Raw genomic sequence first — 24,355 nt, 5'->3', positions numbered from 1 at the left:
TTGGTTAGATTCATAGGCAAGTATTCAGCTGAACATACTTTTCTTTATAGCTAATATAGGAAGATTAAACTTGAAGATGCTCTCATAGTGTACTCATTCTAAATAATAGCAGATGGAAGGAGGGATCTTGCTTTCAGTGAAAATGGATAGACACTCCCTGCAATTGCACATTGAATCAGATAGAGACAGACAGCTGCAGAGGGGAGATATGCATAGAGAAAACCAAATCAATTGGATTCAGTCACATCCAAATGAAATTACATCAGTCAATAACCTTTTCAAGTGACTGAAATCTTTATGGCCCAAATTTCTCTTGTCAGGTTACTCAGTTTTGCCAGTGATTAAAGTATCTTAAAATTGCTTCGATAACATCAAGGACCTTTTTGTGACAAATTCTGTAAATGCAGCCTCTTAAAAAAGAAAGCTGGATTTCATGCAGAGTATTGAGTGTATTGACTGAATTTCTTTCCATTGGTCCTCAGAAGCTTTTGTTCACAAAGATATTGCAGAATGAAGGAAACTACACTTCTTACATTGAAGGAATTCATTTCCTTGGTTTGATATCTATATTTTATTTTATTCTTATATGTGGTTCAGTGACTTTTTTAAATTTTAAAATAGTTCTGGAAGTACAGTGTATTTATTCTAAAATGGAATAGTATAGCGTTTGAAACACATAATCCTAAAAATCGATAGATGGTTATATTTGTTTACCTCGGTCAGCATATTTATTAAATTTGGGGACACATTGACTACCCATTGCCACCCAAAAGCAGCTAAGATTTCATTTTCCATCTGTACCTGAAATATTATGATGTGTATTTGTTGGTACTGCGAATATTGATTTTTGTTGTTTTATTTTCATTTTGTGTTTTCTTCAGAGTGATCACTATATATGTATTTTGTAGCCTTTCTGGGGATATTTGTAATTGGTTCCCAAAATTAATCTTTAATGAGAAAACTCTCCTTAATTAACACTAAGCCTAGAAGACACATGGCATATAATTGATTTAAAAAAAATAATTAGTAAGATTCTTGATTTTTAGGAAGGCTGAGCTCTGGCAATATCTACAGACTTAAGTGGGATGTGGGTACTCATCTCTCACCACTTTGTCTAGAGTTAGGAAAAAGGTGAGTCTTAAAACATATTTGCTCACAAGTTTCAAGACCATTTACTGTCTTGTACCTTACTAAATATTAAAATATCAGCTATTGCCCAAAAATGTCCTTTCTACACCTTTTAAAAACAAGAGGTTCTCACTGTCCTCTGAGTCCTGCATCAGTTTTTCTTACCCCACTCAGTTTGCACTCACCCTTCCTTTTGCCCATAAATGCTATTAGAAAAAGAACTAATCCAACTGGTGTGGGGTGCTTTCCCTAGAAAAATCTCAAAATATTCCAGTAAATTCAAGATGTGAGAAGATTTAAGGAGATTTTTCAAAAGAGATTTTTCACAAAAACTACATATTTTTTTTATCTGGCATAGGGAAGAGAGAGCTGCTATGGACAGGTGTATGTAGCAGGTGGTTTCTTTCTTCTGGCTTGCTGTTGCTGCATCCATTAACTGGAGAATCTGGGAAACTCAGCTCTCCCTGATATTTCCATTTCAGATTCTCCTGCCTGGCAAATCCTCATTTCTCCAGCCACAGATAGAAATGTGAGTTCTGTGGCTAAATCCACCTGCCAGCTTTGATAATCTCAAGAAGGAGGTGCTAAGGGCTTGTCTTCACTTCCCAGAAGATCAGTGCAGGGGCAGTCGATCTTCTAGAGTTCAGTTTAGCAGGTCTTGGTACCCCCATAGATGCCAGAACTCCTACTCCTTGCTAGGAGTAAGGGAAGTTGAGAGGAGCATTTCTCCCATCGACCTCCTGCTGTGAGGACGGCGCCAAAGCTTGGCTTAAGATACGTTGACTCCAGCTACGTGTTTTACGTGGTTGGAATAGCGTAGCTTAAGGCTGTCTTCTGGATCTGATCTAAGAGTGGAAATGTACAGCATGGCTAGATTAAGTAGACAATTTAATAAATTGTTATAGTAAGTGAGAGGAAGCCAGTGAGGGGAAAAGAGAAAAGGGCTGGTTGTTTGGATCAGTAATGATTGGGAATAGATGAGAAGTGAAAAGGGGATAGGCAAAGGGAAGAGTCATCACATTACTCAGTATTAGAGTTGATTTAATCATGATTTAAATCAGCAAGCACGAAATTTGGATTTAAATAATCTATTTTAATTATCTTTTGCATTTTTGAGTTATTTTCCTAAAAAAGTATGATTATCATTGACTAGTGACCATTAAAACAGGTTGATTTGCTGCTAAATATAGCTTTTACACTTAATCTAGTTCCTCTCTTTGCTATCTATACATATTTACTGAAGCCGTGATAAACCGTAGCTTTCAATACTGAGATTAATACTCATATTTTTTCTTGTTAGCAAATGGTGAATGATTCATTTATTATTAATAGATTTTTGTTTGTGATTTGTGTCATCCTCTAGCTGGCTGTACATTCAGATGCAATTTAAAATGGACAAAACCAGATTTTTTAAATATTTTTAATGTTAAATCTTAAATGTGTTTAATAAGAAAACATATTTATCAAATGATCTTTAAAGCTAACTGATATATTAAAGGAAACATTATCTATAATTAATGTATTGAACTGATTATTTCTGGTAAATGTGTCCTTCTAGATTTTAGAACTAGTAGAGGTTATTCTTTCACACAAAGGCCAGGTCTATACAAAACCCGGAAAGTCAGCGTGTAGGGTACACAACTCCAGCTATGTAAATACCATACAGCGGAAGGTCGACAGAAGCGTTTGGTCTTGTCGGCTTCCCTTACTACTTACAACTGCCTCTAGTACCAGCGCCTACAGGGGCCACCCTCAGTGTTTGATTAAGCAGGTATTTAATAGACCAGTTAAATGAAATTCCAGAAGATAGATTTCCAGTGCAGTAAGTATAGATGTGGCCATAGTGTTTTTTATCTCAGAGACTGTAAGAGGGAAAAACAAACTTTCTGTTTTTTCAACTTCAAATTGATTTCTTAGCTTTGAATGAATTAGCCACTAATCTAAACTAGTCGAATGAACTGAAATGAATAAAATATTCTCTCTGCACCAGCATAAGATGCTATTGCTGTCAGAATCTGGATTTCCACTCCACAAACTCTAGTACTTCCACCAAATCAGTGATCTGATTTTCTTTAAACTTTGCAACAAGAATGTACTGCTTAATATTATATTATTTTTATATATATCAAATTTAAATTTTAAATAGATTAATTTAAAAAATTCATTTGTATTTAACTTATGCAGTTAAAGAAGTCTTGTTTTTATTATGTGTTTATAATTATTGGTTTTTATCAGTCCTGTTTTTTATAAGAAGGTGATAGACAAGAGGTTTAATAGTGATGACTCAGAAGAAATGTTTTGAAAGTTTCCACAAATCAGTAAATTCGATAATAAGTTAGTGTTTGTGGATTACATGAGTTCTCATTAGTTTTTTTTGCCTTCCATTTATATTAGCCAGTTGTTGCTTGAACTGCTTAGATGTATAAAAAGCCATTGTTTTCTTAAATCGCCAGTAGTAAATTAGGTGAAGGCTTTTTAATGTGAAAGAATGTTGATATAGCCCAATTTTGCAAATACTGTAAATATGAAATTAGAGGGTAGGCAGTAAAAAGCTTGTTTTTAAATGGAATTCTTTTCTTTGTTAATGTAACAAATGTTCATTAACAAAAAATGCAATGTAAAGGTAAATTACTACAGAATTATTGTCTTGCTAGTCCTAGGTATTCATTGTTTAGATCTTTCATACAGTGCCTTTCAACAGTGTACATGGATTTTTTTTTCATCTTATTACAATATACTCTCTTCGTTGGTTTCCTGGACCTGCTCTTCAGGTCCTTTAGAGGCCTAGATTTGGCTGTATAAGCACTATATGACATACACACTTATTATCAAAATAAAATATAATTTATTAAATAGTAACAACATTGTGGTTCAGTACAGCTAGTTTAAGAATCTAACCATGTCTCAGTTTATCAAGAAGAAATGAGAAGTTAAGTATATTTACATAAGTTACTTACCTGCTCTTCAGAGGAATGGACTCTAAATCCAACATTGCATGAACATTGGTGCTAGAAGATTGCAACACCAGTCCTGTCATGTTTTTTTAAATGGTAATTTTTCTTTGAAACAATCTCATTTTTACTCTCCATTTAATTACTTGTAAATCATTTTTAAAAAGATACTAAAAGTATTTTAAGTACTCAAATATTGAATAGAAAGCTATTATTTTAAAGAAAAGGTTTGTTCTATCTTGAAGATGGATGTTTAGTTAAAAAAAAAGTAAATAAGTTTATTTTCTGGTTCTTTTTCTATAAAAGAAACACTCTTCCACAACTGCAACAGTGCACCCAAGAAGTGTAGTCATTTGACATTTTTGAGCACTGTTCATGTCTGCCTGTCTTGACTAAGCCATCGCTTTTATGATAAAAAACCTATGCAGTGTTCTCTTTACACTTGGATGGCTTCTTTTTGAACTGCACTGAGTAAAGAATCAAAAAGGATGCTACGCTTAACCCAAGCAGACTGAAGTTTAGACTCGACAAAAAGAAAAAGGCTTCTTTCACATTACTCTGAAATAATCTATTTGAGTCTGATCATACATATTATTTACATCTACTGTGCTGTAAAATATTTCATAAGACACAGAGCAGAGCTGTTATGATCTTAAATTTTAATATTCTTTTCTTATCACTTTACTGTGTAGATACCCTTCATGAGACACAACTCTGCCACAGCTCATCCTCGGAGGCAATCCTGGAAACCTCTTTTATAAATGTGATTTTAAAATGTGGATAAATCTCTCAATAGAACACATAAAGGAGAATAGCTATCGTGTCTTTTTCATAAGCTTATCATGACAAAAAGTAGAGTTTGCTTGTCAGATTTGGCTTGAATGTAATTGATTGGTTTGTTACGTGGACTGACAAGGCAGTTAATTTGCCTGCATTTTTTGCACTAATCAGGAACATTAGCTATGTCAATTGTTGGAAAATACCAGATAAATGTTGTCAGAATTGTCCTGTTAAATAATGTCTTTTTCCCCTGTGCTTCTTTGACAAATGATGGTGGACAGTATTTGAACTCACCGAAGAGTGACAAAAACCTATGGAACTTTAATATTTTTGTATTTCTCTGTGGTGGTATTAATTTCCTTTAAAAACATAATGCTTTGCCATCAGTTGGCTGCTTTATTCATATACACCTTAAGAATATTCCTATATAAATACTGTATTGTGGAATACAATAGAAGTTTATGTAAAAGGATTGTTTCAGTACAGTGGCAATAACAGACTTGTAAAACACTTAGCACTTTCTTATTTTGAAGTAATAGCCTTGTTGCAGAAGAATTGATTTTGTTCTTATTAGCATGAACTAATTGTTGCTGATTTCAAATGTACAAGTGACCGGAAATATCTCCATATCCATGTTTTCTGGATCACTGTAGAGATAACAGGAAAATTTGAACATTTTCTTATTTGGGTTACTTTTGCTGTTACATTCAGGTCAAGGTATGTTTTGGTTTTGGTATTTCAAATTTAAATATAAAACTGCGCTATAAACTGATGGATGAATGAAGAATTGATCACACAGCATACCATCTGAAAGCTCTTCATCTACGCCCCTGTACCTCGAGATAGATACAGACATAATATTTTGATCTACAAACTATACTGATCAAGTTCTTAAATCTACAGCAGCATTATATAGATCTCTCCATCGTTTCATCTTGAACTTGATTGGGAAAAAACTCTGTTCAAGTGCAGTCATACTTGCAACTTTGCAACATATCATCCTGGAACTTCTTGATCTATAGTGGGAGGTATTGTCATCTATCAGGGTATATTTCTAGTTGAAAATAAATTTTAAACATAAAGATATATGCTGTATTAAGTGATAGGGAAAATACGTATTTGTGTATACTAATTTAAAAGTCATCTTATTAGGCTATCTCATGTTTGGATACTATATTCAATAAAATTAACTTGATGTGTCTAACATGTTGTATTGTTTTGGGAAAAAAGTCAAAAGATGATTTTCTTTATATGTTTTATAAATGTTCTTTAGCCATAAAGCACACACAAGCTTGTACTATGTGAAGAAATGTGTATTTTGGGATAGTCCAGTTTTAAAGTCTGAAGGCCATTTGAGATGAGAGAAGACAGACTTTAAATGCAACTCTTGCAGAATTCAGAAACACAGCTGACTAAAGAAAATTACATCCAGCCATTATGCTACTAGGAAAAAAATCATCGTATACAATGGAGGCCCATACTTAATGTTTGGCTAGGAATTACTAATGACTTATTTTTAAAGATTATCTTACTAGAAAACCAAATGTACCGTGACATATGATCAATAATTAACCTAACGTGTTATCAGCTCCAGTTCCTAGTACAGCATTATTTTATTCTCTCTCCTATATTTCTGAGGACATAATGTGAGGAAGTGTGTGCCACTTCCTGGTTTTATTTTTTGCTACCTTAAATTTTAATTTGTTTAGTGGTAGATTAATTAAACGTCATATTCTCAGACAGCAAATTTTGTGAAATTGTGTTTTTCTATTGATGCCCATCCTCCCCAAACTCTGTATTCTGTACTTTATTAAATGAATCTTTCTACACTGGTCCAGCATTAGATGTTTATGAAATGCATTTCCTGTTAAGCATTATTTACTTCCACCATTTTATAGCTAGCAAACACTGAACTTAACTATATGTGCTACATTCTCACATGGAATGAGTAAAATGTATTTGTGATTAGTAAGCACAAAAATATTGGAAGGTAGAATAATGACTTTTTTTGTCGGATATGTTATGTGGAAGCTTTTTTTTTTTTGTGTTAAGGTGGTAAATCAGTGTACAAATCTCTCTCATGTAATGAGTTATTTCATTTGTCTGTCCTCTCTGATAACCAGGTAAAATATTGATGACTTCATATCCTGAAAAGTTCAGTAATTATCTTCTAATCCTTAGTGGACATTTAGGCTACATCTACAATGCACTGTAGTTCAAAATAAGATGAGCAATTTGAGCAATGCAAATTGTGTATCTTATTTTGATCTTATTTCAAAATAGCTTATTTCATAATTTGGTGCTATCTACACAGCATCAAATTTCGAAGTAACCCGCTATTCCGAAACGTCTCTTACTTCTTGTGAAATGAGGTTTACAGGGACATCGGAATAGTGAGCCTGAAATAAGGGACTTGCTGTTAAGATATTTCCAGTATCCCGAAATAGCATTGCAATGTAGACATAGCCTTACAGTAGTTCACAACCAGCATACAGCTGAATACATAGTTGGAAATCATGAACTGCCCAAACTTTTGTAATAGTGTAGATGTTCCAGGTTAGAGCTGGGAGAATAAATGAAGTTTATTGCCCACTCATAGTTTGTATGTGACAAGAGTTTCCAGAATCCAATTTTAGTGGCTAAAAAACACACAAAAATACAACCACTCTTTCCTCTGTCTCCCAGAAGGAAAATATGTAATATGTACCTTTCTGTCGCTCTGTCTTCATAGATCTATTTAGTCTAGGTTAACAGTAATATAAAGCAGATCATATATACCAGGTCTACATCATACACTATTTATAACCCACAGTATATTTGAAGCATGAACATTTTGTAAAAGGACACATATATATTGTATCTATGTATTTAATTCCCTTTGTGTGTATGTACTTATGAAATTTCTCTACATAATTTGTTTTGGGAAACAATAGTATGTTGCACAGTTTATGATGTGCCACAGCTGACTCATGACAAAAGAGAACACATACTTCTGCCATAGAAGGATGCTGTTAATTTGCATGTATATTGAAGGAGGTGTCCTGCTAATATTTATACATTTTAACTTGTAAATGCTTTTAATAGTTTCTTTGGGTTCATTTGTTTCATAAAGCAGATAAGAGATGTTTCTGTCCCTGATCATTTAGGGAGTCTTACATTATAAATATACAAAATATAGCTTTCCCAAATTATGGTAAGGTAGTCAAAGCATGATCTTCTTTTGCCTTTGGATATTTAATTTTAAAATACATGGTTATAACCACAACTTTTTAAAAATTGCAATGGACTGACAGATGTGTGCTTGTTTTCTTTTTATTCAATTTTGTATCAATAATTGTACAGCACTTAGACACCATTGTGATAAGTACCTTAAAAAGACCCAAGATAGATACCTTAAGTGTGCTATGATACGTTTGAAATACTTTGTAGACAGAAAGATATGTGTACCTTATTCTTAAATTGAAGTTACTGCCAAAAACCAGAGCCTTTAGCAACCCATGGTGATACATTGAGGGTATAGGGAGTAGGGTGGGCTACTCTCCCAATGCAAGGCATTTTGAACAGCACTTTTCCCTTATACTGGAATTGTAAAAGTAGAGGAGCAGGTGATATAAAGCTAGGTGTGCTAGTTCTACACCATTCAGGGATTACCCGGAGATATTTAAGAGTAGGTTAGATAAATGTCTATCAGGGATGGTCTTGACAGTACTGGCTCCTGCCATGAGGGCAGGGGACTGGACTCGATGACCTCTTGAGGTCCCTTCCAGTCCTAGTAGTCTATGATTCTACCCTAAACCAGCAGAATATCCAGCTGTCTAACTGGGGGAGATTCTGCAAGATCACTACAAAGGAGCCCAAAGTATGCTGAGGACATAGCCTGTATATTTTCAATTTGCTCGTAGGTTCAACTTCAGCTTTAGATAAAAGAAGTAAGTTTTAGGTTAGGGATGGTCTCTGAGTACATCATAGATGTAATATATTTGTTCACATTTGATTGCTAAGGAGAGGTCCAGCAGTATTAGGCAGGCATGGGTTGTCAGAAAATGGGAAAGCCTAATGTGTGAGGAAGGTTTGTCTTTCATAGGATGTGCAAAATTCGGAATGCCTGATCAGGAGATGGGGAGCACAGACAATATGCTGTGACAGTTAAATACACTCTTGGGCTACGTCTACACTGGCCCCATAAAACGGAAGAGGCATGCAAAGCAGGTAAGTCAGAATAGGGAAATCCGCGGGGGATTTAAATATCCCCCGCGGATTTAAATCAACATGTCCGCCGCTTTTTTTCCGGCTTGGGGAAAAGCCGGAAAAAAGCGTCTAGACTGGCACGATCCTCCGGAATAAAGCCCTTTTCTGGAGGATCTCTTATTCCTACTTTCAAGGCAGGAATAAGAGATCCTCCGGAAAAGGGCTTTATTCCGGAGGATCGCGCCAGTCTAGACGCTTTTTTCTGGCTTTTCCCCAAGCCGGAAAAAAAGTGGCGGACATGTTTATTTAAATCCGCGGGGATATTTAAATCCCCCGCGGATTTCCCTATTCTGACTTACCTGCTTTGCATGCCTCTTCCGTTTTATGGGGCCAGTGTAGATGTAGCCTTGGTGTTGGAATAGCTGGAGTGTTGTAGTTCTGAACTAATGGGAGGGGGAATGAACATATAGCTCAGGCTTGACCGTTTATTTGTAAAATTCTAGACTGAAATTTTGCCTGAGGAATGATTGCATGATAGACCCTCTCTAACAGAAATGATTTTGTCAAGCTCTAGCAATGTCGTATATCCTCTTCCAATAAAACATGTTTATCCTGAGATATAGATATATAAATATTAATATATTAAAGTTAATTGCAATTTGTTATCATGTCACCTTTTTGCATGCTGTTGTAGACAATGTACAGTGGTGTGTGTATTTAAGTGAGAGATTTTCTGTGGTCTCTGAAGCATATATGTGAAGTTGAATTTAAAGATTAGCTTATTAATGTGATGTTTCAGGGACTTATAGATAATTACTTTTACAGCTGTAGATGGTCACTGCTGACTTATGAATGCAAAATATGTTTTCTCACTCTGCCTAAGTCAGCTTTTTGTAAATTTTATATAATATTAACTGTGGTAATTTACAAATATGCCTGCAATAGGAATGTGAGGCATCCACTGTTCATTTACAAAAGTATGAGTCTTTTTCCCCATTGCTCACTCTAAGACTTCTGCAGGCTAGCTGATAAGATTCCCTCCTGTGCAGGTAGATGCAATGTAATGAAATTGGATGTGCGTGCTGAGCTTTGTAAATAAAATGAGATTGACCCCCAGCCATTATCTCATTTATCTGATTTACATTGTAAAATCAGGATCTACACTATTGATTAGGGCATAATTAGTTAATTATAAACAGGAAAAATACAGAGTTATGTTGAGTTTGAACACAGCAGGCTATACTGCTAAAAAAAATTCCAAGGGCATGAGCAGATGGAGATCACTTTAATAAAGAACAGAGAATATATGTTTCAGGTATGGAACTGTCTAATCAACCTCTTGCTGTGAGGAGATTTTTGACCCCCATTATTTACTTTTTTACACATGAACAATATTTCCTTTCAGTTGTTACCATTTCCTTTATTATTCAATTTCTTAATCTAACTGCTACACATTTTCACTTTCCTCTTTCAGTTTATCTACCTTATTTTCTCCATGTAAAACTGGAAAATTAATTACCTGCCTTCCTTTTTGGAATGGAAAACAAAACACTTCCTAATTTTGTTACGTAACATGATTAAATCAAACACATTAACAATAATATATAACACCATATCATCTCATCTAGTTTAACAAACATCAGGAACTTGCTTTTTTTTAAGCCTACCCTTAAAGAATCTCCATTTTTTGCTTTCACAATGTTCTGAGTACAACTTCTGCACCATTGAGATGCCTTTATCCTTAATTACACTCACAGATCATGTACTTTAGCATATAATGGCCAGTAAATTATCCACAAATAGTGAGAGATGAAAATTTGAATGCCCCTTTTGGACAATCTGACCCTTGATACATATGGTTAAGATTTGAGGTAAATTTGTAGGACTAAATATGGGAGGAATGAGATTTCTTTTTATGGTTAAATCTCTTATGTAGCACAATTGCTTATTTGTATTATCAAACGCTCTTTTGTGGGGGGCACTGAATGTCTCTAGGAATTGATAACATAGTGTATGAAGCCTTTTATGTGTGTCTGATTCAAATCAACTTGGATCTCTTTGCTTTCCTATGAAAAATACCAGCTTATAGTTACAAAAGGAATACTGAATTCCAGATAGACATATGGTCTAAACCAGTGGTGTCCAACCTTATGACACAGGAGGGCCATATAAACATAAGCACAAGCTTGTATGAAAGAAATAGATACTATATATTTTAATAAGGTTTAGTCACCTGTAATGATTTATATTTTAAGTTCAGCTTATTTTGTGTTGTGTTGTCTATTTACACACTTGGTAAACTAAAGTGATGTAAAGATAATGACAAAACACTACTGAGCATGTTGTTTGAAGAAGGCCACAATCCTTATGAAATGCTCTCCAAGGGCATAGGTTGGGCATCTTTTTCTGAACTAGGGAGGCTATACATTGCTAAGCTTGTATAGAAAGCCGCCCAGTATGTACTAGTCAGCTTGTTAATAACTCTAGCAGAGAAGCCAAAAACATACCTTTCTATTCCCTCCAAAGAGGAGTTCCTAAAGATCATGTCAGAGGCACATGTCTCCAGTGTAGGGAAGCATGCGCTATTCTTATTTATTCTGCACTTGTTCTGGGAACAAGACTACTGCAAGTTTTCGGGGCTACTAACTTGGCATCTTTCACAAGCAACAAATTCACGTAATTTAAGTTTTAAAGTCATCTTATACAGGCTGGATCTTGCTGGTCCAGCACCCTTGGTAGCTGACTGATCCAGAACAAGAGGATTTGCCCCTGCTGGTGCCTCAGCCTCTTGGGCTGGAGTGCCACAGCCAGAGCTGTGCAGCCAAGACAGAGCTGTGCAGCTGCCTGGCTCCGTGGTTGAGACTAGAGCTCTGCATCCGAGGCGGAGGAACGGGACCAGAGGTCCACAGTGAGGACCAGATCTTCCTGACTGCTGCTGGGACTGGACTTTCCTGGCTGCTGGAGCCAGAACATGACCAGAGCTCTGGGAACAGTGCCAGAGCTCCCTGGCTACCACTGGGGTTAGAGCTCCCTGGCCAGGTCTGGAGGTCCACAGCCATGGCCAGACTAGAGCTCCTTGGCCTGCTGGAGCTAAACTCCCCACCATGCTGTCCGTCCTCCCCAGATGCACACACTCTGGACTCCCAGCTGAGTTGCCAGTGCCCCTTATGGTGCTCCTGCCCCGCCTCCAGACATTCCTCTTCCTGGGCTCTGTGGTCCAGAAAAATCCATAGTCCATGCTGGACCATGGATATTGCTGGACCAGGGAGTCCCAGTTAAGGGAGGTTCAACCTGTAGTTTGTTTAGGTTCTGTTTCTGGATCTGGCAGTATATTTTCTAAGATCCTAGACCATAGTAGATTGTTCATATTGAAGACTTTAATATTCATTTTACCTGTTGTCTTTGTAACTTGATGTAACTTAACTAACCAGGTTTCCTCCAGTTCTGGTGCCAGTGCTAAACTATAATTCATCAAGGAGAAGCAACTGTTTTCTTTACGTAACAGAAGTGTATGTAAGCTGTACCTTTTCCCCAACATTTTGAAGCTCAATTATCCAAAAGATATCGCACAACCGTGCTGCAAGGCAGATGTGCAACAGTAAAATATTCTAATAAGTAGACCATTTTATCAAGTCTGATTCAAGCAAAATGTATTCTGTATCCTACTATCTTACCATATTAAGATTGGTAGAGTCTGAACATTCTGCTATAGAAGTCAATGACCAAATCTGATTGGAATCAATGAAGAGGTTATTGGGCCGACAATCATAGTTTTGTGGCTGGAAGATGAACTTTTTTTGAACAGCATCATTTTTTAATTTCAGTATGCAGTACATTTATCATTTTGTCTTGTTTTTTTCCTCTAAAGGGAGCTTTTTTATATTCATATTTTAAAAGATTGAATTTTGATTATTTTGTACAAGAATATATTTTTGTAAAAGCAGCATTTCACAATTTATGGTTATAATTTTTAAATATGTATCACTTGATACTTTCCCATCTGAAGAGTACGTCATATGAGGATGATTTTACCATTGACATGCTCTCACCAGTTGTGTACATATATTTAAATTTTTAAAAATGAACATTTACCAGTGTTTCAACTTTTTATATTTAAGTTTTGAATATTCAAGAAGCATATGAGAATATTATTCATTAGATACAAAATAATTTTCTTTTCAAATCAGGTTTTGTTGAACATAAGAACAAAACTTGGCTTTAGGATCCTGAAACCTTTTTCTCTCATCATGTTATGGTTATTTAAACCCAACTTACACATATTTACTGGATGACATTTGAAATGTGATTTAAAGTAAAATCAGAATATTGGGCATTCTGGATCAGAGATGTTCCTCTGCCCTCCACATTAAAGATTTTAAAGCATGATTTTGAAGAGGAAAGATTGTTCTCTTTTAAATAGAACATTTCTGTTACAACTGTTTTCCTGTACTGCTGTGTCATTACTAAGCAGACTGCCAATAGAATCTTTATAGGTTGTGTTGAAATGTCTAGTATTCTAAAGTTTGGCATAGGTTTTAGAATCTAGTATTGTTCTTTGGAAATGAATTTTACATATATTTGATAAAATATTATTTACATATTGGAAGCTCTCTAAATGTTTGATAGAAAGGAGGAGTTCAGTTAGAATACTTGTGTGGAGGCACTGCTCAGAAGTGTAAGGGTCTCCAAGTTAAACTTCATTTCTGTTAAATAGATTAGGAATATTGCACCTCTTTTTTTCAGATGCAGAAACCAAGGTGCAAGGAGGTTAAGCAACTTACTGAAGGTCTCTCACAAGTAATTTGCAAAGCCAGGAAAAGGATTCAGGCTCTTCTATTCCCTACTTTCATAATTAACTATGCTGTTTCCCTCTGACTTATTTCCTTATTTGGTAATATGCCTTTGCAATATTTTAATTACTTGCATATCTGGTTACACCAATAAAAATTATTCAGAGACTAAGCAAAAATGTTTACAGTTTGGTTACAATTATATTGCTCTTATTATTATAGAATAGATTTTAAAAACCCTATTCAGTTTATTTTCTTTTGTAGTCATAGGCAGGGCTCGACAAACCGTAGCGAGTAGATACACAGATTTGTCGAGCTCTGGTCATAGGACAGATACTACAATCAGGCAAAATTACAGTTTAACATAGTAAGTGCTATGCAGGGTACTGGTTTCATTATGGTTTTTGCCAATGTAAAAATACTGTATGGGCCCAGTCTTGCATTCCTTAAGAAGGCAAATATCTTGTTAATCCCCAGGGTGTCCATATGGAAGTAGACACTAACATAAAAAGGCATTGCTACTGAAGGGTCTTGGAGGAACTGAGATTTCACCTGTACCAAAGACCATGTTCTATATGACTACATAGAAAAAGAAGACAATTCTGGAATATGCACCCACTACAGTAATGCTAGAAAAATATTTGTTTAGTTTAAACAAATACTATCCCAAAATGGTTGTTTTCATATGGAATTTTAGTGGATTCCTTTTATTTAATCCTCTTTCTGCTTTGTGTTCTATGTTCTGGTAATAATTTATTAAAATATATTAGTATTCTTGGTCTGATAAGTGGCACACTGTGCATTTTATGTTTTAAAAAATAATTCTGCATTCTGCACCTTGCTACAGATTGGGGGTTTTTAAATTGGTTTTGCTAGCTTCTTATTTGTGGATTTTCTAGATTATGAGGCTTTAATTCAAACAGCTGAGATACTGAAGTGGAATAAATAAAAAGAATCTGACAAAATTAGTTTTCAGAAAACTTTCCCTTTTGAACAAAACATCCTAGGGTGTATGCAAAAAAAGTGATGAAGACAACCACTTCAATAAGATGTATGAATCTCTATTACTTGCTGTTCAAACGTTTTTTTCATCTTGAGCATATTTTTGTACTGTTTGATGTAAGACTCCTTTTCTTAAACACTGCAGTATAGCAAATGCTTCTTCAGTGGCAGTAGACTAAGAATGTCTGAATAAAGAACAATTATGATACATGTTTCAGGCTATTTGCTGTGGAATGAATACGGCACAAAACACTATCAAAATGTTTGTTGATAAACCCAGAATTATGAATGTGTAGACTGGACTTTTTGTGAGTTATAAGTGAAAGGTTTGCAATAAAATGTTTTAACTGAATACCTTTTCCAAATCTTATAGACGAAATCTCACGTTATTGACTATTTTGTGCAGATTTTATTTGTTAGTACAAAGTCATTATTTTAAAAAAACATTCATGGAATTGTAAACGTATTTGAATTACTTGATATGTGGGCAGACGTTATGGAAGATGCATAATGTAGAAAGTTCTGTTATCTGAAAAGTGTACTAAATCCTACAGATGGTAGTTATTTATACCAGCCATGGTCTCTGAAAAATGACAACACAGTTTTGTACAAATCTTGAAAAAATCTGCAATAATGCTGCAGATTCTCAAAAATTGATTTGTTGGTCATCCAGTGTTTTTTTAGTTAGTAAGATATAAAATTTTGTAATTCCAAGCATCTTTATGGATGAATAGTAAATATACAGAGCATACAAACCTCCCACCAGCATTACTGCATCAGAATATTCCATATTAAATAGAAACATACTACAGATGTGTGAATGTGTGCATGTAAATCACCCTTCCTGAAAATGTTTTAAATCAAACTAATGATTTGGGGATACCCTAAAGTGCTTTGAATGACTTGATTGAATTAATCAAAAAACATAATTTATCTGTTTCTCTTGCAGGTGTGATGAATGCAGGCTCTGCTACCATTTTGGTTGTCTCGACCCTCCTTTGAAAAAATCTCCAAAACAGACAGGCTATGGATGGATTTGTCAAGAGTGTGATTCTACTTCCTCTAAAGTAAGTTAACTCAATCTGTGAAAATTCAGAGGAGTTCTGTTTCTGCATAGCCTTTTTGAGCACATTGTTGTGCAGTTTCTCATCCTGAGTTTGTGTTTGACAACTTTGAATAGATCTGCAATGGGAAATAGACATTTAATTCTACACAGTTAAAGGTCAAACTGCAAGGATTTCATGTTGTCTTTAACTGAAGAAGAGAACAATGAAAAATGGAAATTGTGTTAATTGGATCAGTAAAAGGGGAGTTAACAGTTCCTCTTAACTTTTCTTCTTATATGATAGTGGTGACCCCCCAAATACATAAACCCAAAGTATTTAATGAATAAATATCATAGTATTCTTTGCTCAATTAAAAGCAGTCAGATATTTTAATAATGTAAATCATAATCTGTGAAGACATATTTAATACTAAATTAATTTAAAATGTATTTATGAAAGATTTAGAAGTCTATCTTTCTTTTTCCAACGTAAATCAATTGTGCATTACATTATTAGGTTAGCAAGAGGGACATTTGTAAGGTAAAATATTGTAAAATTGTTTGATTTTAAAAATCTCAGTATTGAAACTTTAGAGGGGTAACTGTGTTAGTCTGTAACTTTAAAAACAATTAGTCTTGTTCTATATATTTTCAATCTCTTATTGTTTTTCCCTGTTAGTAAATGAAGTGGGTTGTGCCCACGAAAGCTCATGATACCATCTACATTTTTTGTTAGTCCTTAAGATGCTACTAGACTATATGTTGTTTTTTAAGTTTTTCTAGTTACAGATTAACTCGGCTACCCCTCTCAAGCTATATATTTTTGTTATTCTTTAAGGGGTCATCAGGGCTCATCTAGACAATGCTAGAGTTTCGAAAGAGGATATGCAAATTCAGCAGGAATTTACATATCTTCTTCCGATCTCAAGTGAAAGTAGTTTAGATGTGGCTTTTTCGATGAAACCCCTCTTCTCCCCCCCCCCCCAGTTGAAAAGCCACGTAAACCTCATTTTTTGAGGAAGAGCTGCTTTTCGATGGAGAGAAGGAGGGGGTTGCCAAAAAAGCCGCATCTAAACTACTTTCACTTTTGAAAGTGAGATCAGAAGAGTGGACACGCTAAAGAGACAGTGTCAACTTGATTTTTTTTTTTTTTTTGGTAAGTGACTAATTTAAAAAATATCCAGTTTTTGATAGGGTGTTGTTAAAATAAGAGAGTTTTTAAAATCAGTAACAATTCAGACATTTTCTACTGCTCTGTTATTGCTTATCTGGGTCTTTTCAGGGAGATATAAAGTGACTGAATTTCTGATTGCACAGGAAATGGACTATAAAGAAAGTGCTATCAAACATATAAAGTTAAACAGAAAAAATAAAATCTTTTTTTCTGCTAACTTCTTTAGCTTCTAATAATCTTTCTTAGGTATACAGCTATTTGTAACTTAAGGAGATACAAAATTTTCAGGCAGAAGAGGCATTTTCGAGTTGCTGATGTCCTTTTGACAATTGGGAAAAATAAAATATGCTGCTTTGTTGTCCATTAATCAAATCATTCTTCCTTAAGATACAAAAGATGGGCATTGGAAATTAGCTATCAACTACATTTTGGACATCAAGCAGTCTTTCTTGAATTCCACTTAAAATGGTCACTCCTGAAGTGAATTTTAATTGATATTGAATTCCTGTCACCTCTTAAATCAAAAGGGTTTTTTTTTTTATTGTTCGTTAAAATGTTGTGCCTGCTACTTTAAAAAAAATTTTTTGGGGGGGGGGGGGGTGGGTTGCCAAAAGGGCACTTTTTGAAACTCCAGATATGTATTTGGCATTGCTAGCCAAACAACACAGATAAAATGCTATCCTTGCTGAATAACTTACTCTGAAAATTTAATTCAACATTTATATAATTTTCTGCAAAGTGTGTTAATTTTTAAATAGTTTGATATAAAATGAAATGTTTTGAAAAAGTATTATTGAATTTACAAGCTTCTATGACCACAGATTTTTACTGTACGTATATTAAGGATGACTGACATTTAAAAATATATCAAACCATGTTTATCAATTAGACTGATTTTCATTTTCAATTCATAAAGACTCATTCTGAAAAACAATATTTAATACTTCAGACTGATTTATTTCACTATTTTAAACAAGTCAATTTTAATTGTATTTGAAAAATGATGACTCTGATAAGTATTGAGAATGTTGTCTTATGGGGACTCCTTGTGGCTTTGATGAGTTACTTAAAGATTTTTTTCTTTCAAAGCACCATAAAGGGACTTTAAAAAAGCTATATTGCTGTCCATATTAAGAGGTATCTTTATCTTTAGCATACCATATTTTTCTCTCCTCTACTATGCCTCATGGTGTTTAACAAGATCGTGTTAGGTGAATTAAACTTTTTGTACAGTCCTTTCTTTATATGAAAATAATTTAAAAAGCTTACTGTTTTCTTTCTTTTCCAATTTCAATCTGTTGTCTTATTTTATAATATAAATAATATATTATTAATAAAATAATATATATTTTACACATAGTGCCCTCCATGTATTTCAATAGCCAATATATGCTTATAAATTCTAGAGCTTTTTTACCAACTGTAAAGAGGTGGTCCTTTTGGTCTGAATGTAAGTCTGTTAGGCAGGAACTGTGTAAGGAATCTGACATTGTTTGCTGCACTCTATTTGACCTATGGATGAATAGCAGACTTTAGCCACAAGCACTTTCAATCTCTCACACAAATACTAAATCCAATTTTTGATATGTCACAACAAAGTTTCCTGTAAGGATTACAACAGTGAAATAGGATTGGATAGTGCAGCTTTTGCCAAGAAGAAACTAATGTAGTCTCATTCCCTTCAAGTGGAGACATAAGACTTTATAAAGTAACATTTCCAAATAGAAAGTAATAAAGGAATTTTAATTTATTCCCTTTGCTATTCATCTGCTTAAATCCATTTTAAATAATCACTATAGTATGAATATTAATTCAGATACACAAATTTTAACTTCCTAACCAGCAAGTGTTTAGGTATATTGTCCTAAAAAAACAGATTGCGATTCATTTCGGTTTAATAAAAAGTTAAGTTATAATATACAAGTGGATAAACCACAAAAGATTCTGTATAACGATTTAATTGTCCCAATGAAGGTGATTATATTATGTACATATCTAATTAGTTTTCAATTTTAGAAACTAGGTAATGATGACATTGTGTTGATCTAACAAGTAAAGTAGTTTTTTAGGTATTAGTGAATGTTTGCAGGTCGAAGCAATACAAAGGTGCAGTGTGGTAGTAATAAACATATGCTTTAAATTGCTCTCTATCTCAAGCATTTTGTAGACTACTTCTGTTTTGCTTATAATGTGTCACAATACTCTGCTGCAATCTTGTCAGTTATTTTCCCACCAATGTAACATATTCCCATATTACCCTGTCTGTCAAATAACAGACAGACAGTGACTTTGCTGCAGGGCATGAGGGCAACATCTTCTTTGCCGGTAATACTGCATGTCACTTTTATGGGTGATGCTCACCACTAAGGTCTGACAAGATTTCTCATCTCAGAAACATTGTAGTTTTTGTTACTTCACATGAAAGCTGAAATAAATCTATTAGCTAGGTATTTTAACATCACCAAACTGCCTTGAAAAAAAGATTACAATGTGCTTCCAATACTGCCAAATATTAGTATACTAAAATTTCCGATTTTGTAGAATCATGATATAGGGAAAGACTTTCAGAAGTTTCCTTTAAACAGCAAATTCATTTGCATTCTAGAATAGCATTTGACTGGTCTAAACCCCTATTCTTTAAGGTACAAGATCTCTTTGTAAAAATTAGATGAAGACACTGGGAGTTACATAATGTACGTTTCCTTACATTTCTTTTTCAGTACCTCCTCCAAGTTTAAAGTTTTATAAAAGATCAGGATGGCAAAAGATGTATATGTACATCATTATAGTTATAATGACTGCTAGTTACTTTTCCATCATTTTATCCTTGTTTAAGATACATTTTGTGAAAAGTTGAAGAGTAGATATGACAGACAGTTCATTAGCTGACTGCTGTAAGTTGAGCCGCATTAGCCAGGAGACTTCAATTTAGTTCATTTTCATTTCAACTTTTTACTGTACTGCATTGTTTTCAATGGAAGTATATTGTGAATTCATATGCATAGAATTCTCATTTAAATCATTTCTGGAGTATTTTCTGAAACTTACAAATCCATGACATACCCTAACCAGAGCAAATGGTATTTTCTGCTTATCTGTTGTGTTGGAAAGCAGTCATGTAGGATTTTTCTTGTGCCCTAATACTGAGCAAAGTGATTTCTCAAAGATGTTACTTGCTTTAGAACATTGAGCAAGCAAGCTTAACTGCATACAGTAACATCAGAAATGTGAATGTCTGTTCTTCTTCCATTATGAAGATTTATTAAAAATATAAAAAATGAAATGAATTGTTTTAAAATTACTTTTATTTCTAACTTTCAGCTTGCTCATCCAAAGAGTTTTCGGGTGATTGATATGTGGTTAACCTATGGAATTTTAACCTAATTACAATGGAAAATGGAGAGTTAAACTTGGGTAACAAGTACACCTTTTGCTATGAAAACTTACATATAAAATGAACTCACTACCCAGTAGATCATCATATGTCACGATTTTGTGTCAGCGGACTGTGTTAATGAACCTGTTTAGAATCCTCCAAAATGCTAGCCTCTCTATCGTGATAGAAAATTCCAAATCAAAACAAGTACTATTTAAAATATTTACAATATGGGAAGTGCACCACAGAAAAAAAATCTATATTATGTGTATTTTAAAAACTAGCAGATTTACCTAGCATTGTTTGTATCCTTAACTCAAATAGGGTTTGTTGTTTTCGTTTTTTTTCTTCTTTTTCTTCCCTCCCCCCCACCCCCCATTTAAATCATTGTTCTGTGGTGGGGCTAGGGATGAGAGGTTCAGTATGCAGGCTGCCCTCGGGAGAGAGGACAACCCCAGCCCCCTGTCACTGCAGCAGCGCCTCTCCATGCATGTCCGCCAGCTGAAGGATAGACAGACACATAGACACACAAATAGACAAACTCTGAAATATATAGCAGATAAATGTCACTTTCTCTGCTCCTGCCCCCTTCTGGCTCAATGGGATTATAGCTGTCACGGTCCCCATCTCTGGCCTTTTGCTTCCTACCCTGTGGTCATTCTACAATAAATGACCCTCCTACTAGACACTTCTCTTTCCATTTTATGAGAAACTATGGAATTTCAGGTATATCCCATTGTCCTAGCACAACTAAACCTTTACCTTGCTTTTAAGTTACGATAAAAGGAAGCCACATACCAAATTTGGTGGTCCTAGCTCTTAAAGTTTAGAAGGAGTTCTTGAACAAATGAACTAACAGATGGACAGACGTACAGATTCACAAACTCTCAGATGCATAGTAGAAGATAATGAAGTTTTCAAGAGGAAAACAAACTGACATCAACAATTTGTATAAATTAGAAAAAATTGACTTAGTAATGGTCATAAATAAGATCTGTAATGTAATTAATTCTGCATGAACAGAAATACCTTTTTTATAGCTGGGGTGTGTAATAATGCCTGTTATTGAAGTTATTTGACACATCCCATTATAAGACTCTGTTTTCAGTTGCTTACAACTTTGTCAACTTTTAACTATTTGGGTATTTGCCTCAGGTTGATCTTTTTTTTGAAAATTTCACCCAAAACAAGACTACCTTTTGTGAGAGTGATTCTAGGGAAAAATAAGTTGTTTATGTTAAATTAACAGCTAGCTTTTCTTTGAAAATATCTAAAACATCCATGCTTTTTAAATGAGCTTTTAAATTTGGAATGGGAGTGGTCTTTTGCCAGGTGTGTGCTTTTTGCTCCTCCTGTAAAAATTCACCAAAATTTAAACAATACGTCTGTGAAAAACCACTATTCAGATGCTTCTTAGAGACAACTTACATGTTTGTAGCTAAATTCCTTGAAGATGCCATCATGGGAAAACAGCGTTTACCCTGTCATTGAAATTCCTGGCTGCTCTATGCCAGGCTGGGTTCAGGACGAGGCTCTGGGACTAGAATGCAGAGAACCCATCTCTCTTGCCTTCTTAGTGACTCTCTCTTTTGGACCCCAGGAGCATAGAGGAGTAAACTACCTGAACTGAAGACAAAGGGGAAAAAAGCCAGATGTAGGAGAGAGTGAGTGCGGGGGAGTATATTGAGAGGAGGAGTCTGGAGGGAAGACTAGGATGACTTGGGGATGGAGGAAGAGGGAATCTGGTCGTGGGAGCTGGGGTTGGAGAATGGAACATACAGTGCAAGGATATTAGGAATGGGAAAACTGGTGTATATGTTGGGGGAGGGAGGCAGAAGCACAGGGTGAGACTAAAAATGTCTGGGAAGGAGACTGAGACTGTGGTGAGTGAGGTTGGAGGTATGAAGAGAAATAGTTCTTTTAGAGCCATAGTGTGAGGAGATAAGTTGTACTGGTTGGGTAAAGAGAGAAGGCAAAGAGATTGGTGGGGTGGGTGTGGGGGGAGATGACTCTGAAATTGTAGAAGGAACCAACTGTGAGAGAGTGGGTCTGGGAGCCTGTATGGATGGTGAACATGGCCACGCAAGTGACTGATGGCCAGGAGAGTGGGGAATGAAAGAAATCAGATGTGGAGCCAAGAGAGGATAGCTGGGTCTGATTGGACAAGAAGACTAGGAGTGTGATCAGAAGCCTGAGGAGTCTAGACTGGGCTTTCTGTTTGAGGTCAGTGGGATTGGAACAAGGAGCTAGAGATGGGAAAAAGAGAGAGGCTTGGACCAGAAACAGGGAAAGAAGCAAATGGGGTCTCAGCATTCCTCTGCTGTTAGCAAATACCTGTAAAAGTGTGGATCTTAGCCCCATCTAGTGTTAGTCCACATAGATGTTGACAGTTTTCTTCTACTATTAGTTATTACATTCCATGTGATGGAATTTCTAAAGTGGGAGGGGGTTCAGCTGGACTTAAAAGCTGTTATACACAAACACCAATGTTAAAAGACTATCATTAATAATTATTAGTGGAATAAGTTACAAAGAGATGTTGTAAAATCCCCATCATTGGAGATTTTTAAGACAAATATTTATCAGGAATATCTAAGCATATTTCATCCTGCCTTAGTGCAAGATACTGCCATAAATTATTTTAAAAACCCTAGATTTCTATGATTATGTAGGTTGCAAAGCCATGCACTTAAAAATGAGAAAATACCAAAATTATGTTTGTGCAATCTGTAATGCTAAGTAGTTTTGAAAAATCAGGTTCTAGACATCTCAAATTTGGCATCAGAATTAGAGGATATTTTTTAACCTTAATTTTTGCCTGTTTTCTGTATGTGTCGAATGCAGATGATAATACATCCTCATCTCACAGGGGTGTTTTAAAATAAATTAATATCTGTGAAGCTCTCTGCTACAATAGTGATGAGTACCCACGAGGAAATGAATAATTCTGTCTTCAGAGCAGGGTTTGGATAATGTGCAATAATTAAGGTACAGGACCAACACTGAATAATGAGGAAAAAACAAACTAATAGATTGAATAGCTGCTCATTAACTGAGCACCATCTATCCTGGTCACTGAATGAGACTATAGACCTGTAGAAAAACTAGTATGTGATCATGTAATTAAAGACTGTCAGAAGGCATGCAGACAAGCTTATGCAGACAACCTTCATTTTGTCATTGCCTATCTTGTCAATGTTTGTCTTTTCAAGCTAAATGTTTTTAACATATATGTGGGGTTTGGATGTGTAACGTGATGGTGGTGGATTTTTTAATATTGTAGTTTGTACAACAGCACATGTACATAGCACACTATAAAAATGTATACATTGTAATAGCATAAATCATAATTTGGTAATGCTTACTCTTGCCCTATATTACATAGGTTTAGTACAGTGTCATTTTAATCAATTATGTATAACTGTATTTAAAATGCACCTTAAAATTATGATAAAATGACCATATCATTCAGTCTCACCCATCCTGGTTTTATGGTATATCAAAACTGATTTGAGCAAGAGTGTCCATAATAGATTAATATTTTATTGTAACCTTGCCAAATTTCGGAGTGCACTCATCTTATAAAAACCTTTGGAATCAAATATTTTGAGTGTAATGAGAAGCATAAATACAGTGTTTTTAAAGAAGTTGTGACCCTAGGTATTGTAATATTACATCAGAGGGTATCGGTCATCAGACCCTCTTCTTTTGAGGATGCAGCATACAGTCAAATACATTGTTTCCCATTTTGTCAATGTATCAGCTCAAATTTGATAAAAGCTCAGCAGATAACTCTTGCTGATACAACAGACAATAACAAAACAGCAGAGAATAAGATTTTGTATTGCACTGTTTGGACTCTAGATTCTGGTAATTCAAATCACTTTACAAAATAATGAGTTGGATACAATATTGCAGTTT

At 34.9% G+C, this 24,355-nt stretch overlaps 1 protein-coding gene across 5 annotated transcripts in view; it reads left to right on the top strand.

Annotated features, from left to right (window-relative positions):
• The window catches only part of PHF14 (PHD finger protein 14), a 380,891-nt gene that overhangs the window by 205,406 nt on the left and 151,130 nt on the right, over positions 1-24,355 (top strand). For 4 of the 5 annotated variants that reach the window (XM_075922308.1, XM_075922310.1, XM_075922309.1 and 1 more), the window contains one exon: positions 15,789-15,906. In XM_075922308.1, coding sequence (XP_075778423.1) covers positions 15,789-15,906 — 118 coding nt within the window. Of the gene's footprint in view, positions 1-4,771; positions 7,077-15,788; positions 15,907-24,355 lie in introns of those variants that run through there. The other variant, XM_075922311.1, reaches the window with a different exon arrangement.

The sequence above is a fragment of the Pelodiscus sinensis genome, chromosome 2 (genome assembly GCF_049634645.1).
Source record: "Pelodiscus sinensis isolate JC-2024 chromosome 2, ASM4963464v1, whole genome shotgun sequence".
NCBI classification, from domain to species: domain Eukaryota; kingdom Metazoa; phylum Chordata; order Testudines; family Trionychidae; genus Pelodiscus; species Pelodiscus sinensis.
The sequence above is the reverse complement of the archived record's forward strand: the minus strand, read 5'-3'. Positions and strand labels throughout refer to the sequence as shown.